The sequence below is a fragment of the Loxodonta africana genome, chromosome 7 (assembly GCF_030014295.1).
Source record: "Loxodonta africana isolate mLoxAfr1 chromosome 7, mLoxAfr1.hap2, whole genome shotgun sequence".
NCBI classification, from domain to species: Eukaryota; Metazoa; Chordata; class Mammalia; order Proboscidea; family Elephantidae; genus Loxodonta; species Loxodonta africana.
Window position 1 is genome coordinate 30182993 of NC_087348.1, and position 13283 is coordinate 30196275.

General features: G+C 35.4%; 2 protein-coding genes across 2 annotated transcripts; both read left to right on the forward strand.

The window, feature by feature from the left end:
* The first annotated feature begins 4777 nt into the window (after positions 1–4777).
* On the forward strand, positions 4778–5872 carry LOC111749225 (olfactory receptor 8K3-like). Its single transcript, XM_023542543.2, has one exon. The coding sequence runs from the start codon at positions 4919–4921 to the stop codon at positions 5870–5872; it is 954 nt and encodes a 317-aa protein (XP_023398311.1). The 5' UTR covers positions 4778–4918.
* Positions 5873–12328: 6456 nt separating this feature from the next.
* Positions 12329–12967, forward strand: LOC135232098 (olfactory receptor 8K3-like). The gene has a single exon (XM_064289394.1). It carries the CDS (start codon positions 12329–12331, stop codon positions 12965–12967), a length of 639 nt encoding a protein of 212 aa, XP_064145464.1.
* The last annotated feature ends 316 nt before the right edge of the window (positions 12968–13283 follow it).

Here is a 13283-nt window from a genome sequence, read left to right on the forward strand (position 1 = left end):
AAATATAAAATCTAAAACAATAAAGATCATGGAAGAAAAAACAGGGACAAAGTTAGGAGCCCTAATACATGGCATAAACAGTATACAAAACATTATAAAGAACGTAGAAGAAATACTAGATAACTGGGAGCTCCTAAAAATCAAACACCTATGCTCATCCAAAGACTTCACCAAAAGAGTAAAAAGACTATCTACAGAATGGAAAAAAGTTTTTAGCTATGACATCTCTGATCAGCACCTGATCCTTAAAATCTACACGATACTGCAAAAACTTAACTGCAGAAAGACAAATAACCCCATTAAAAACTGGGCAGAAGATATGAATAGATACTTCACTAGAGAAGACATTCAGGTAGCTAACAGATACATGAGGAAATGTTCATGAACATTAGCCATTAGAGAAATGCAGATCAAAACTACAATGAGATTTCATTTCACTTCAACAAGGCTGGCATTAATGCAAAAAACACAAAATAATAAATGTTGGAGAGCTTGTGGTGAGATTGGAACACTTATACACTGCTAGTGGAAATATAAAATGGTACAACCACTTTGGAAATCGATTTGGCACTCCCTTAAAAAGCTAGAAATAGAACTACCATATGATCCAGCAATCCCACTCCTTAGAATATACCCTAGAGAAATGAGCCTTTACACAAACAGATACATGCACACCCATGTTTATTGCAACACTGTTTACAATAGCAAAAAGATGGAAGCACCCAAGGTGCCCATCAAGGGATAAATGGATAAATAAATTATGGTATATTCACACAGTGAAATACTATGCATCGATAAAGAACAGTGAGGAATCTGTGAAACATTTCATAACATGGAGGAACCTGGAAGGCATTATGCTGAGTGAAATTAGTCAGTTGCAAAAGGACAAATATTGTATAACACCACTATTACATGAAGGGTTTTGCGTTACATGAACTTGAGAAATAGTTCAAACTGAGAAGAAAACATTCTTTTGTCTTTACGAGAGTGAGGTGGGAGGGCGGGTGGGAGAGAGTTATTCACTAATTAGATAGTAGACAAGAACTACTGTAAGTGAAGGGAAAGACAGCACGCAATACAGGGGAGGTCAGCACAACTGGACTAAACCAAAAGCAAAGAAATTTCCTGAGTAAACGGAAAGCTTCGAAGACCAGCGTAGCAGGGCCAGGGGTCTGGGGACCATGGTTTCAGGGGACATCTAAGTCAATTGGCATAATAAAATCTATTAACAAAACATTCTGCATCCCACTTTGAACAGTAGCGTCTGCAGCCTTAAACACTAGCAAGCAGCCATCTAAGATGCATCAATTGGTCTCAACACACCTGGATCAAAGGAGAATGAAGAACACCAAGGACACAAGGCAATTATGAGCCCAAGGGACAGAAAGGGCCACATGAACCAGAGACAACATCATCGTGAGACCAGAACTAGATGGTGTCTGGCTACAACCGATGACTGCCCTGACAGGGAACACAACAGAGAACCCCTGAGGGAGCAGTTGAGCAGTGGGATGCAGGCCCCAAATTATCCTGAGACCAGAGTAAATGGTCTCTCTGAGACTAGAAGGACCCCAGTGGTCGTGGCCCCCAGACCTTCTGTTAGCCCCAGACAGGAATCATTCCCAAAGCCAACTCTTCAGACATGGATTGGACTGGACAGTGGGTTGGAGAGGGATGCTGGTGAGGAGTGAGCTTCTTGGATCAGGGGGACACTTGAGATTAAGTTGGCATCTCCTGCCTGGAGGGGAGATGAGAGGGTGGAGGGGGTTAGAAGCTGGCAGATGGACACAAAAAGAGAGAGTGGAGGGAGGAAGGGGGCTGTCTCATTAGGGGGAGAGTAATTGGGAGTGTGTAGCAATGTGTGTATTAAGTTTTTGTGTGAGAGACTGACTTGACTTGTGAACATTCACTTAAAGCACAATAAAAATTATAAAAAAGAATGCTTTTGACCTGATCATTATAATTATCATTAATGATCAATTTATCTCGATTGCAATTTTGATGTATTTCAGACTTCATAAGTTGGTAGAATCTTCAATTTCCCCTTTTTGGAAATTAGTAGTTGGTGGGTAAATTTGAATACTAGTAGTACTAACTTGTCTTCTTTGTAGGTTTTTGGATATTATCCTTTCACTGACAGCATTGTACTTCATGAAAGGTTCTTGAAATGTACTTTTTGAGGATGAGTGTGATGTCATTCCTCTTCAATTTTTCATTCCGTCATTGTATATCATGTGACTGTCAAAGTGGAAATGGACAATACCAGGCCATTTCACCTCAATCATGCCTAGGATATTGATCTTCATGTGTTTCATTTCATTTTTTACAGCTATGAATTTTCTGGTATTCATACTTCATAATTCCATGTTCCAATTATTAAAGGATGTTTGTAGCTATTTCTTCTCATGCTGGGTCATGCCAATAAAATAAAAAAAAAATAGAATATGTTAATCTAATAAAATAAAATAAGAGAGAAGTCTTAAACAATTTGTAATAATACGAGGTGCCGAAGTGACTGGTATCTGTCCCCAAGTTAAAAAAAAATAGTGAAAATATAGAAAAAACATAAAGACATGGTGCATTATATTTATGAAATATAATCATTTTATTCCATTTGAGAACATTATGCAAACGGGGCATATTGAGTGGTCTGACCAAAAGGTAAAATATTTTACTCTAGATCCTTGGATGGACAAATTGAAGCTTAACTGAGAATAAATGAGTAAATGTATCTAAAAGAAACTTACTTTCTGCTGAATATGAATTGTTTAGACGCTTTGTTAAGGTTTCAGATGCTTCAGATGTAATTAACACATTTCTTGGTGTCTCCTCAGGGAGAGCATCAAAAGCTGAGAGAAGGCTATAAGTTTTTTCCCACTCTACGGGTTATGCCATGTTAAGAAATGCATGGGCTGTCAAAGAAGATTCATTACAGGTAAAAGGTAGAATTTTTTATGCAGTACCATGTTTTACTAATATCTCAATGATTTTAATGATATTCTCATAGCCCCATTTTTAATTGATAGCAAAGCCACAGAAAAATATTAAGAATTTTGATTCAATTTTGTCTGCTTTCCATCATTATTCTTGATAGGTTTTATATGAGATAAATGTGCACTTCATTTATTCACTTTTATAATTTAATGCTTGGGGTTTAATTTCTGCATTTGTATGCTAATAGTTTACCCAGAGACTCCTCTGCTCATAGTATTCAGAATTAGGTATATGCCAGATAGATAAAGAGATACGTAGATGGATAGATAGATAGATGGATAGATAGATAGATAGATGATAGATAGATGATAGATAGATAGATAGATAGATAGATAGATAGATAGATAGATAGATAGATAGATAGATAGATAGATAGATATGTGGGTAGGTAGAAAGACACAAATATTTATGAAACAGCAGTGATCACAAAGTTTTAAACCTACAATTTTGTTATATTAACCTGTAGGGCTATTCTTTTATTTGTAAAACATCTGTAGCACATTCAGTTACATTTTTAAAGATTATACTTAAATTTATCTGTGATATTTCATGCCACATAAAAGTTCCAATGTTTAATGGAACATGCTTCGTGTTCTAAAAGATTTTAAAACTTCCAGTAACTCACATAGATGTCATCATCATTATATTTTCTTTTTCTCCTATGTTACTGTCATATTGTAATTTTTTTTAACTTTCTTTTTCATAAAAGGTAGAGGATACTTTTTTACAAGGGGGAGTTTATGGCATCAAGTTTTCACTATTTGTCCAGAGATCCTCATGTAGTTCAGGTTCCTCCATGAGAAAGTAAAAATATACCTGATTTGTTACAAAAAACTTAGAATGTGTCAATTACAATATGAATGCCCATTAAGAGGAGGAAGTGTTTTAATTAGACCAATAAAGGAAGTAATGTAAAGAATGGCACTGTTAGAAACTTCAGTCATAGAATGGGTGTTATGGACTACGGGGCTGGGGTCAGTTACAAGGATAACATCTTAATGAACCTATTCATCATGCAAATGGTGACAAAGAACTTAAGTCACAGTCCAGAATATACCTATAAATATCTTAAAGATCAAAACAATTAACAACAATAAAAGATATATAATTTCAAGTAATTTCTGTCAACATCAAAAAACAACAGATGATGACAGATAGATGATAGATATACAAACAAACAGAAAGACAGACAAATAGACATGTAGACAAACAGTACTAGGCACATAGTATTTTAGGGTTATTTTCAAGTATTATAGACACTTTGAACCATTTGACTCTCATTTATCCTTCCTAACAACCCTGCAAAAAAGAGGTGGGATATGATTTTCCAGATGGGGATAAAAAGATTCATATAACTTATCTTATTTGCTCAAAGTAAAGCATTTTATACATTACAAATGGAGGTATAGCAGAGGTTGCATCTGTATACATATATCTCTAGGGATGTTTTCATGTATAAAGACAAATAATTTCCACTGTGATCAATTATATATCTATCCACAACCTGTCTAATATGTTCATGGTTCTACCCTGGTCCATCTATAAATATGAGTTTTATTAATATTCTGAAGGAGAGGGTTCAAAATATATCCACGTATTTTTTATAGGTATGTGAAAAAGACAAAAATTTTAAGAATAGTGCAATAAATATCCCTGCACCTAACACCTGAAGGTTTAACATACTCACTTTTGTTTCTTTGTCTATCAACGTATCCATCAATCTATCTAATATGTATATGGGTATGTGCATGTGTCAAATTGTTGGGAGTTGGGTATGTACATATTCAGGTATCCTAAAATGGAACATTTGGATTTATATTATTCAGACCAGTTTTGTATACTAAAAATCTACCAGATGATATTACATAAAAGCTATTGATGATGCTGATGTCTCTATCCAGAATAGGTTTCCTGGTAGACCTAAATGGATAAACACAATCTAACAGTGCTGAATGAGTTCATTCTTTTGGGAATCACAGACCGCCCAGAGCTGCAGGCGCCATTGTTCAGGCTGTTTCTCATCATCTACGTGATCTCAGTGGTGGGCAACTTGGGCATCATCATTCTCACCAAGATGGACTCCAAGCTACAAACACCCATGTACTTTTTTCTCAGACACCTGGCTATCACTGATCTTGGTTACTCAACAACTGTGGGACCCAAAATGTTGGCAAATTTTGTTGTGGATGAAAATACAATATCCTACTATTTTTGTGCTACACAGCTAGCTTTCTTTATTATGTTTATAACTAGTGAATTTTTTATTCTGTCAGCAATGTCCTATGACCGCTATGTGGCTATCTGTAACCCTCTGTGCTACACAGTCATCATGTCACGAAGGATGTGTTGGGTGCTGGTGACAATCTCCTATCTCTATAGCACATTTGTTTCTCTCCTGGTCACCGTAAAGATTTTTAATTTATCCTTCTGTGGCCACAATATCATCAGGCATTTCTACTGTGACAGCCTCCCCTTATTATCTTTGCTCTGCTCAGACACACATGAAATCAAATTGGTCATTCTCATCTTATCTGTTTTTGATCTGATTTCATCCCTTCTAATAGTTCTTGTTTCTTACACACTCATAACCGTATCCATTATCAAACTGAACTCAGCTGAGGGCAGGCACAAGGCCTTCTCCACCTGTGGATCCCACCTGACTGTGGTGGTAGTGTTCTATGGGACTTTAATCTTTATGTATCTGCAGCCCAAGTCCAATCATTCCTTTGACACTGATAAAGTGGCTTCTATATTTTACACCCTGGTAATCCCCATGTTGAATCCCTTGATCTACAGTTTGAGGAATAGAGATGTAAAATATGCCTTACATAGGGCTTTAGGGCGATTATGCAATATATTTTCTCAATGTTCACTGTAACATATGATTCATATAAATTACATTATGGGCTTTAAACTTTTTTATTCGTGCCTCCAGAGGGGATAGCAAGCCCACAAGCACAGATAACATGTATTTCTATATTGCCTTCTACCAGTCATTCTACTAAGGCTGTAAGTAGATTAATAAATGAAACGGTACAAAGCGTTGCCTTCCTTGAGCAGGAGTGATGCATCATGAGCATAATAATTAAGAAAGTTGATAGTGTATTAGAATGGGATGGGGGTGTTAGATTTAAAACAACAAAAAAAGGAAATTGAATATTTTTAGTGGAACTGAAACTCTAGTAGATACACAATGATTTCCAAGTACCTGGTGTTTTCCTTATCTAATAGGAAAAAAAAAATGTAGAAAACATCTGTGTGTATGTGTGTGTGTGCACACTCCCACACACCTTCTGTTTTATTGCTCATACTCTGCCCTGGGTGGCTAACTCTGATTAAAAGAGGGCTCAGTGGGGTGGGTTGATTTGAAGTACTCTGTCATCTGAATTTGCTCAAATGCCTACTTTCTAAATCTTGAAATCCTCTCTTTCATCGTCAGTGCCATTACTTTATATTTGGGCCCTTAGAGTCTGTATATTTTGTTATTATTTTTATTATTACTATATTATAATATTAATACAAACAGTAACAAAATAAACATATTCAACAGGCTCATTTCGGTATCTGGTTTTGTCTTAGTTAGCCCATTTTGCCTGTATCAATGGGTATACCTGTTAAGATAAATCTATTGACATCAGCCACAGAAGTTTCCCGGTGTTTTCATTTTTTCTGTCCTGGGTTGAAAGTGCTTCCTAATTCCGTGCTTTTGTCTCATAGCTTGTTATATCTCTATCTCTCTAGAAAGCAATAATTACTCTTGTTTAGAAGTCATTTTCTAATTGCTTATGTACCCTTGCATAAGAGGTCTATTGTATGATGAGTTATGTTTTTGCCTTGTTTTTGTTTGGCTGGATTTTCTTAAACTTGATGAATATGAATGTGCACTTTATTTTGATCAGCATCTACTGTTTGAGTTCATTATTCTGATTACTCTGCTTGGAAGAAGCATAAGGAGGTAACCCATGATTGGGCCATGCTGTATTTCTAGTGAGAGAGATGTGATATGTAGCATTTTATATATTTGCCATGAATTCTGGACATAGTTCCTCCATATTACCTCCTAATTTTCCTGCATATTTTCTTATTCTTATTCTTTTAATATTCAAAAAACTTGTAATGAGAAAAAAATTAAATTTTAGATATGCTAAGGTCATCTTTTAAAAATAATCCAATCTGCATTTTAGATTAGGACCATATGATGTAGGTTATGATATATTTCCATGTGTGTAGACACTAGAAAACACATGAGAAAAATATCATTTAGAAAGAGGGTATCAAAATGGAAATTTCAAACACTCCCCATTTCCAGTCATTTCACGTGGCTCGTTTGGGGAAATTCTGTTAAGCATTTAGGGAAAAAGAATGAGCCAATTGTACACAAACTCCTCTGGAACACTGAAGAGAGGGGTATTTTGCATTTCCTGTATGAGGATAGCTTTACTCTGATATCAAAGGCAGACAAAGGCATTAAAAGAAAACAACAAAGCACATAGGTGAAAAATCTAAAGAAAAAAATTAAGAAATTGACTTTGGCAATGTGTAAAGAGAATAGTACACCAAATTAGGCGTGCCTCAGAAATGCATGGTTAGTTTTACATTAGAAAACCAATTAATGACATTCACCGTAATTCAAATAAAAATGGCAAACAATGCCATATAAATAGATGTAGAGAAGCATTTTAAAAGTACCAATAATTGTGATAAAACTTTGACGAAATTAGTATTAAAATGGAACTTTCTCAAACTGAAAGAGGGCACCCATGAACAGCCTACAGTTATCATCACACATGGTGTGAATGTTTAAATACATTCTCAGTAAGACCAGACAGAAAACAAGTTAACCTACTCTCACCAAATCTATTCCACATTTTAGTGGCTATTCTAGGCAACACAAGAAGGCAATAAAAAATTAAATCAATAGATAAATGGAAAGCATCCAGATTGGAAAAGACAGAGGAAACCTTTATTTATTGATAGATGACATGATTTTTTTATGTAAAAAATCTAATACAGCCTAAAATAGATTCATAAAACTAAAACAATAACTTAGCATTTATTGGTGAATTGACTCTCAGCTTATAAGTTTATTGAAAAAAAAAAAGTCTTTTGGATTTTAAGTAGGCCTTCACTGATTCTATAGATACATTTGGAGATTTCATAGATATGACACCAAAAACAAAATCCATAAAAGATTTGACCACTTGAAATGTTAAAACTTCTGCTTTTCACAAAATGCTTGTATAAAAACAAGTTATATTCTGGAGTATAATATTTCCATAAAATATACCTCATAAATGGCCTGCTTCCATAATGTGTACCCCCCTCCCCCCGGTGCATTGGTGTCAATTAGATTCTGACTCATAGTGACCCTATAGAAAGAACTAGAACCGCCCCACAGGGTTTCTAAGGAGCAGCTGGTGGGTTTGAACTCTCAAACGTTTGTTTGGCTAGCCGCACAGCTCTTTACCACTTTTCCACCAGGTCTCCATAATATACACAGTGATAGGCCCCAAAGCTCAAATATAATATAATAAAAAAAAAAAAGTCCACAAAAATAAACGCTCACTTATTCATAGGGCTATTCTACTGGTAAATAAGTACATTAAGGATGTTCAGTTCATTTTCATCAAAGAATTTCAATTTAAAACATTAATGACATAACTCTATACATCTATTAGAATATTAGGTGTTTGGTAAGTATGTGGGGGAATGGAATGTTCATCAACTGCTAGTGGAAAATTAAAATGATGAAAATACTTAAAAAATAATTTGTTTTAAGCATCAGGGTCTTAAAAAGCTGAACATAGTTTTACCCTAAAATTTAACCAATTTACTCATATCTACCCAAGTGAAATGACAGCATCTATCCTTATAAATACATGTAACAAATGTCCATAACAACATTATTTGTAAAACTCAAAAACTAGAATCAACCCAAATGTTCATCTACTTGGGAATGGATGAATAAATTGTGGTATTTTCAACAAGTTAATACCACTCAATAATAACACTACTGAATTACTAGTACATACAAATATATGGATGACAAATACAAATTGATACATTGGACTTCGTCAAAATTAAAACAACTCACACTTAGACATTTATCCCCCAGATATGAAAACTTATGTTCATATAAAAATCCTTACACAAGTGTTCAAAGAAACATAATTTATAATAGCAAAAAACTAGTAACAACCCGTAATGTCCTTCTATGGGTGAATAGATACTTAAACTGTACTAAATCCATACATGAAATAATACTCGGCAGTAAAAAAGAACAAAGTATTGATGAACACAGCAGTGTGGATGGACCTCAATAGACTCACGGAAAGTGAAAACCGTCATTCACCAAAGGTTGTTGTTGTTACCTGCCATTGAGTGGCCTCAACTCATGGCAACCTTATGAAAAACAGAAGAAAACGCTGCCTGGCCCTGTCCTAGCCTCACAATTATCAGCATGTTCAACTGCATTGTTGTAGTCACTGTGTCAATTCATCTCATAGACAGATTTTTTCGTTCTTATTGGCCCTCTACTTCACCAAATATCATGTCCTCATGCAGAAACTGGTCTTTCCTGATAACATGCGTGAAGCAAGAAAGCCAGACGGTGTTCTGTTGGAGGCAACAAAATATGTACCATTGAAGAATTTTTGTTTTGTTAGGTGTCATCCATTCCACTGAAAATCTATAGGACAGAGTAGAACTGTCCCTTAGGATTGCCTAGGCTATAATCTCTAGGGGTGCAGGCGCCCAGGTGTTTTCTCCCCAGAAAGGCTAGTGGTTCAAACAGCCAGCTTTTCAGTTAATAGTGAGATATATATATAACCAAACAAAGTCCAGTGCTGTCGAGTCAATCCTAACTCATAATGGCCCTATAGGACAGAGTAGAATGGCCCCACAGCGTTTCCAAGGAGCACCTGGTGGATTTGTACTGCTGATCCTTTGGTTAACAGCCGGACTCTTAACCACTATGCCACATACACACCATTATATAGAAGAAATAAGCAAAAAAAAAAAAAAGTGACAAATGGATACATTACAAATATTTACAATAACAAAATGCAGCGGAAATATTTATAGCACAGTAAATATATATTCATAGTGAAACATTACACACAAAATATCACACTTTCTGAGGGTGTGTTGATACGGTAGAGCATTATATGAACCACAGCAGAACATGTGTCAAGGTGAGAAAAAAGTTTTGGAATGAGGTTTGGACAGAATAAACAAAGATAAAATATTGAAATATGAGGGAAAATAAAACAAACAAGCAAATACATAAACACATGATGCCAATTGATTATGAAATGAGAAGCAAGGGAAACATTTCTGTTCCTGAGGTCAAAAAGGAAAAAAAAAACCTTGAAAATAGCAATAACAGAAACAATAACAAAAATAACAGTAAACTAGGAAGTAATACTTCGCACATGCACAATGCATTACTTTTATTTCATTTATGTCTTTTAAATAATGCAATGAGAAAATGTTTAAGCATTTCATCACTTGTCATCCATTTGAAGAGACCACTGTAGAAATAGGAATATTGAAAGTTCTGTTTTACAGATACAGTATTTTAATCCGAATCCCCGTGTGGTAAAAATGAATATTAACAAGGAGTAAAATGCAAGAGTACATGAAATAGATGAACGTAGACCTGCATACACATTATATGAATAGACATTTGGTCACCGGTGAATAGAAAATGTCCTGGACAATTAACCAACCACCCCCAGGTATTTTGTTAAGCTTTCAAATGCTTCAGGAACAATCCTTGGCATTTCCTCAGGGAGAGTCTCCAAGGGTAAAAAAAAAAAAAATCCATAAATTCTTCTCACTCTGCCCTGTTAAGAAACACTTGGGACAGTCAAGACAGAGGCTTCATTGCAGGTAAAATGATAGAATATTTCCATACTTTACCAATACCCAAAATGTTTCAGTGACACTTGCAGGGTCCCACCTTTATTCAATGGCAAAGTCATTGCAAAATAATAAGATTTATGAATCTGTTCTGTGAGCATTCTACTTTTCAATAGTGCCTGAGACTAGGATCTCTCTGCCTTTTTTTCACGTTATTATTATTTTTCAAATATTCACACTTTGTTTCAGAGGGTAAATGCTCCTAAGCATCTTTGAAACACCATCACTGTGTCTAAATAATATGAAAGTAAAGGAAGCATAAGCAGTACTAAAAATTCTGTAGCAGAATTATGAAGCTATAGTATTCACTCTCCCAAGTTGGTGTCATTTCCAATCCGTAGTTACAAGCTGGCTCTAGGCTTTTCTTATTACCCTCTTAAGTGTAATTGAGTATAGCACCATGTTTTCAAGTAAGGCATATTAAATGTTTCAATACATTTGGTGAATTTGCACTTTAAAACTTTTATAATGAAATTAACATTTGTATAATAATTCTGTAAATGTCATTTATTAATTTTTAATTAATTTTTAAATGTCATTATGTAATTGTCATTATATAAATGAAAAAAGAATGTTTCGTAATCATCCATACACCTACAAATTAAAATTTTTAACTTTTGCATTTTTGCTTCATATATGTATAAAAAAAATTTTTTTTTTTATATCTATACGCATGAAAAAAAAAAAAGTTGCCATCAAGTTGATTCCGACTCATAGAGACACTAGAGGACAGAATAGAACTGCCGCACAGGTTTTACAAGGAGAGGCTCGTAGATTCAAAAACCCAATTTTTTGATTATCAGCCAAGCTCTTAACCACTGCTCCACCAGGAATCCCATCTATGTACATGTACATGTATATGTATTGTGTATATGTATATATGCATGTATATGTATAAGTATGTCTACATCTACATGTTCACGTACATTTACACCTGTGTCTTTATCTGTGTCTATCTCTATCTCAGTTTACCACAGGGTTTCTCAACTTCTGACATACCGACATTCTGGATAAGAAATTTTGTCATTGTGTGGGAGTTACCCTGTATATAGTAGAATGTTTAGTAACATCCCAGGCTTCCATTAGATACAAGTAAAACCCTTCCCCTGGTTGTGACATCCAGAATGTCCCAGGCATTGACAAATGTTCTTTGGGGAACAAATTTTACCCAACTGATAACAAGTTATATTTCTCTCTCTTTCCCTCTTTCCCTCTCTCTCTATCTTCATGTGCCTATACTTCATTTGTGGGAGGTGAGTTTAATGTCAAATAAGTATACTGGAAAGTTTGGATTTATCTTATTCATTTCGCATATTGCATTTGTATACTAAAAATCTACCAGATGATGCTACATAAAGCCTATTGACTAAGCTGATGTCTCCAACCACAATAGGTTTCCTGATAGGCCTAGATGGACAAACACAATCTAACAGTGCTGAATGAATTCATTCTGACGGGAATCACAGACCGCCCAGAGCTGCAGGCTCCATTGTTCGCGCTGTTCCTTATCATCTACATGATCTCAATGGTGGGCAACTTGGGCATCATCATCCTCACCAAGATAGACTCTACTCTACAAACACCCATGTACTTTTTTCTCAGATACATGGCTGTCACTGATCTTGGTTATTCAACAACTGAGGGACCTAAAATGCTAGTCTATTTTTTTGTGGATGAAAATACAATCTCCTATTATTTTTGTGCTACACGGCTAGCTTTCTTTGTCTTGTTCATAAATAGTGAACTATTTATTCTGTCAGCAATGTCCTACGATCACTATGTGGCCATCTGTAACCTTCTTCTCTACACAGTCATCATGTCACAAAGGTTGTGCCTGGTGCTGGTGGCAATCCTCTATATTTATTGCATGTTTGTTTCACTTCTCATCACCATAAAGATTTTTAACTTATCCTTCTGTGGCTACAACGTAATCAGTCATTTCTACTGTGACATTAACCCCTTATTATATTTGCTCTGCTCAAGCACACGTGAAATTCAATTGGTCATTCTCATCTTAAAAAAAAAGAATTCTCATCTTAGCCTCTATTAATTTGATTACATTCCTTTTAATAGTTCTTGTTTCTTACATGCTCATTTTTGTAGCCATTCTCAGGATGAACTCAGCTGTGGGCAGGCACAAGGCCTTCTCCACTTGTGGATCCCACCTGACAATCTTGGTAGTGTTCTATGGGACTTTAATCTTTATATACATGCAGCCCAAGTCCAGTCATTCCTTTCCGGCTGATAAAGTGGCTTCCATATTTTACACCCTGGTGATTCCCATGTTGAATCCCTTGATTTATAGCTTGAGGAACAAAGATGTAAAATCTGCCCTACATAGGGCATGGAAAAAAATATGCAACATC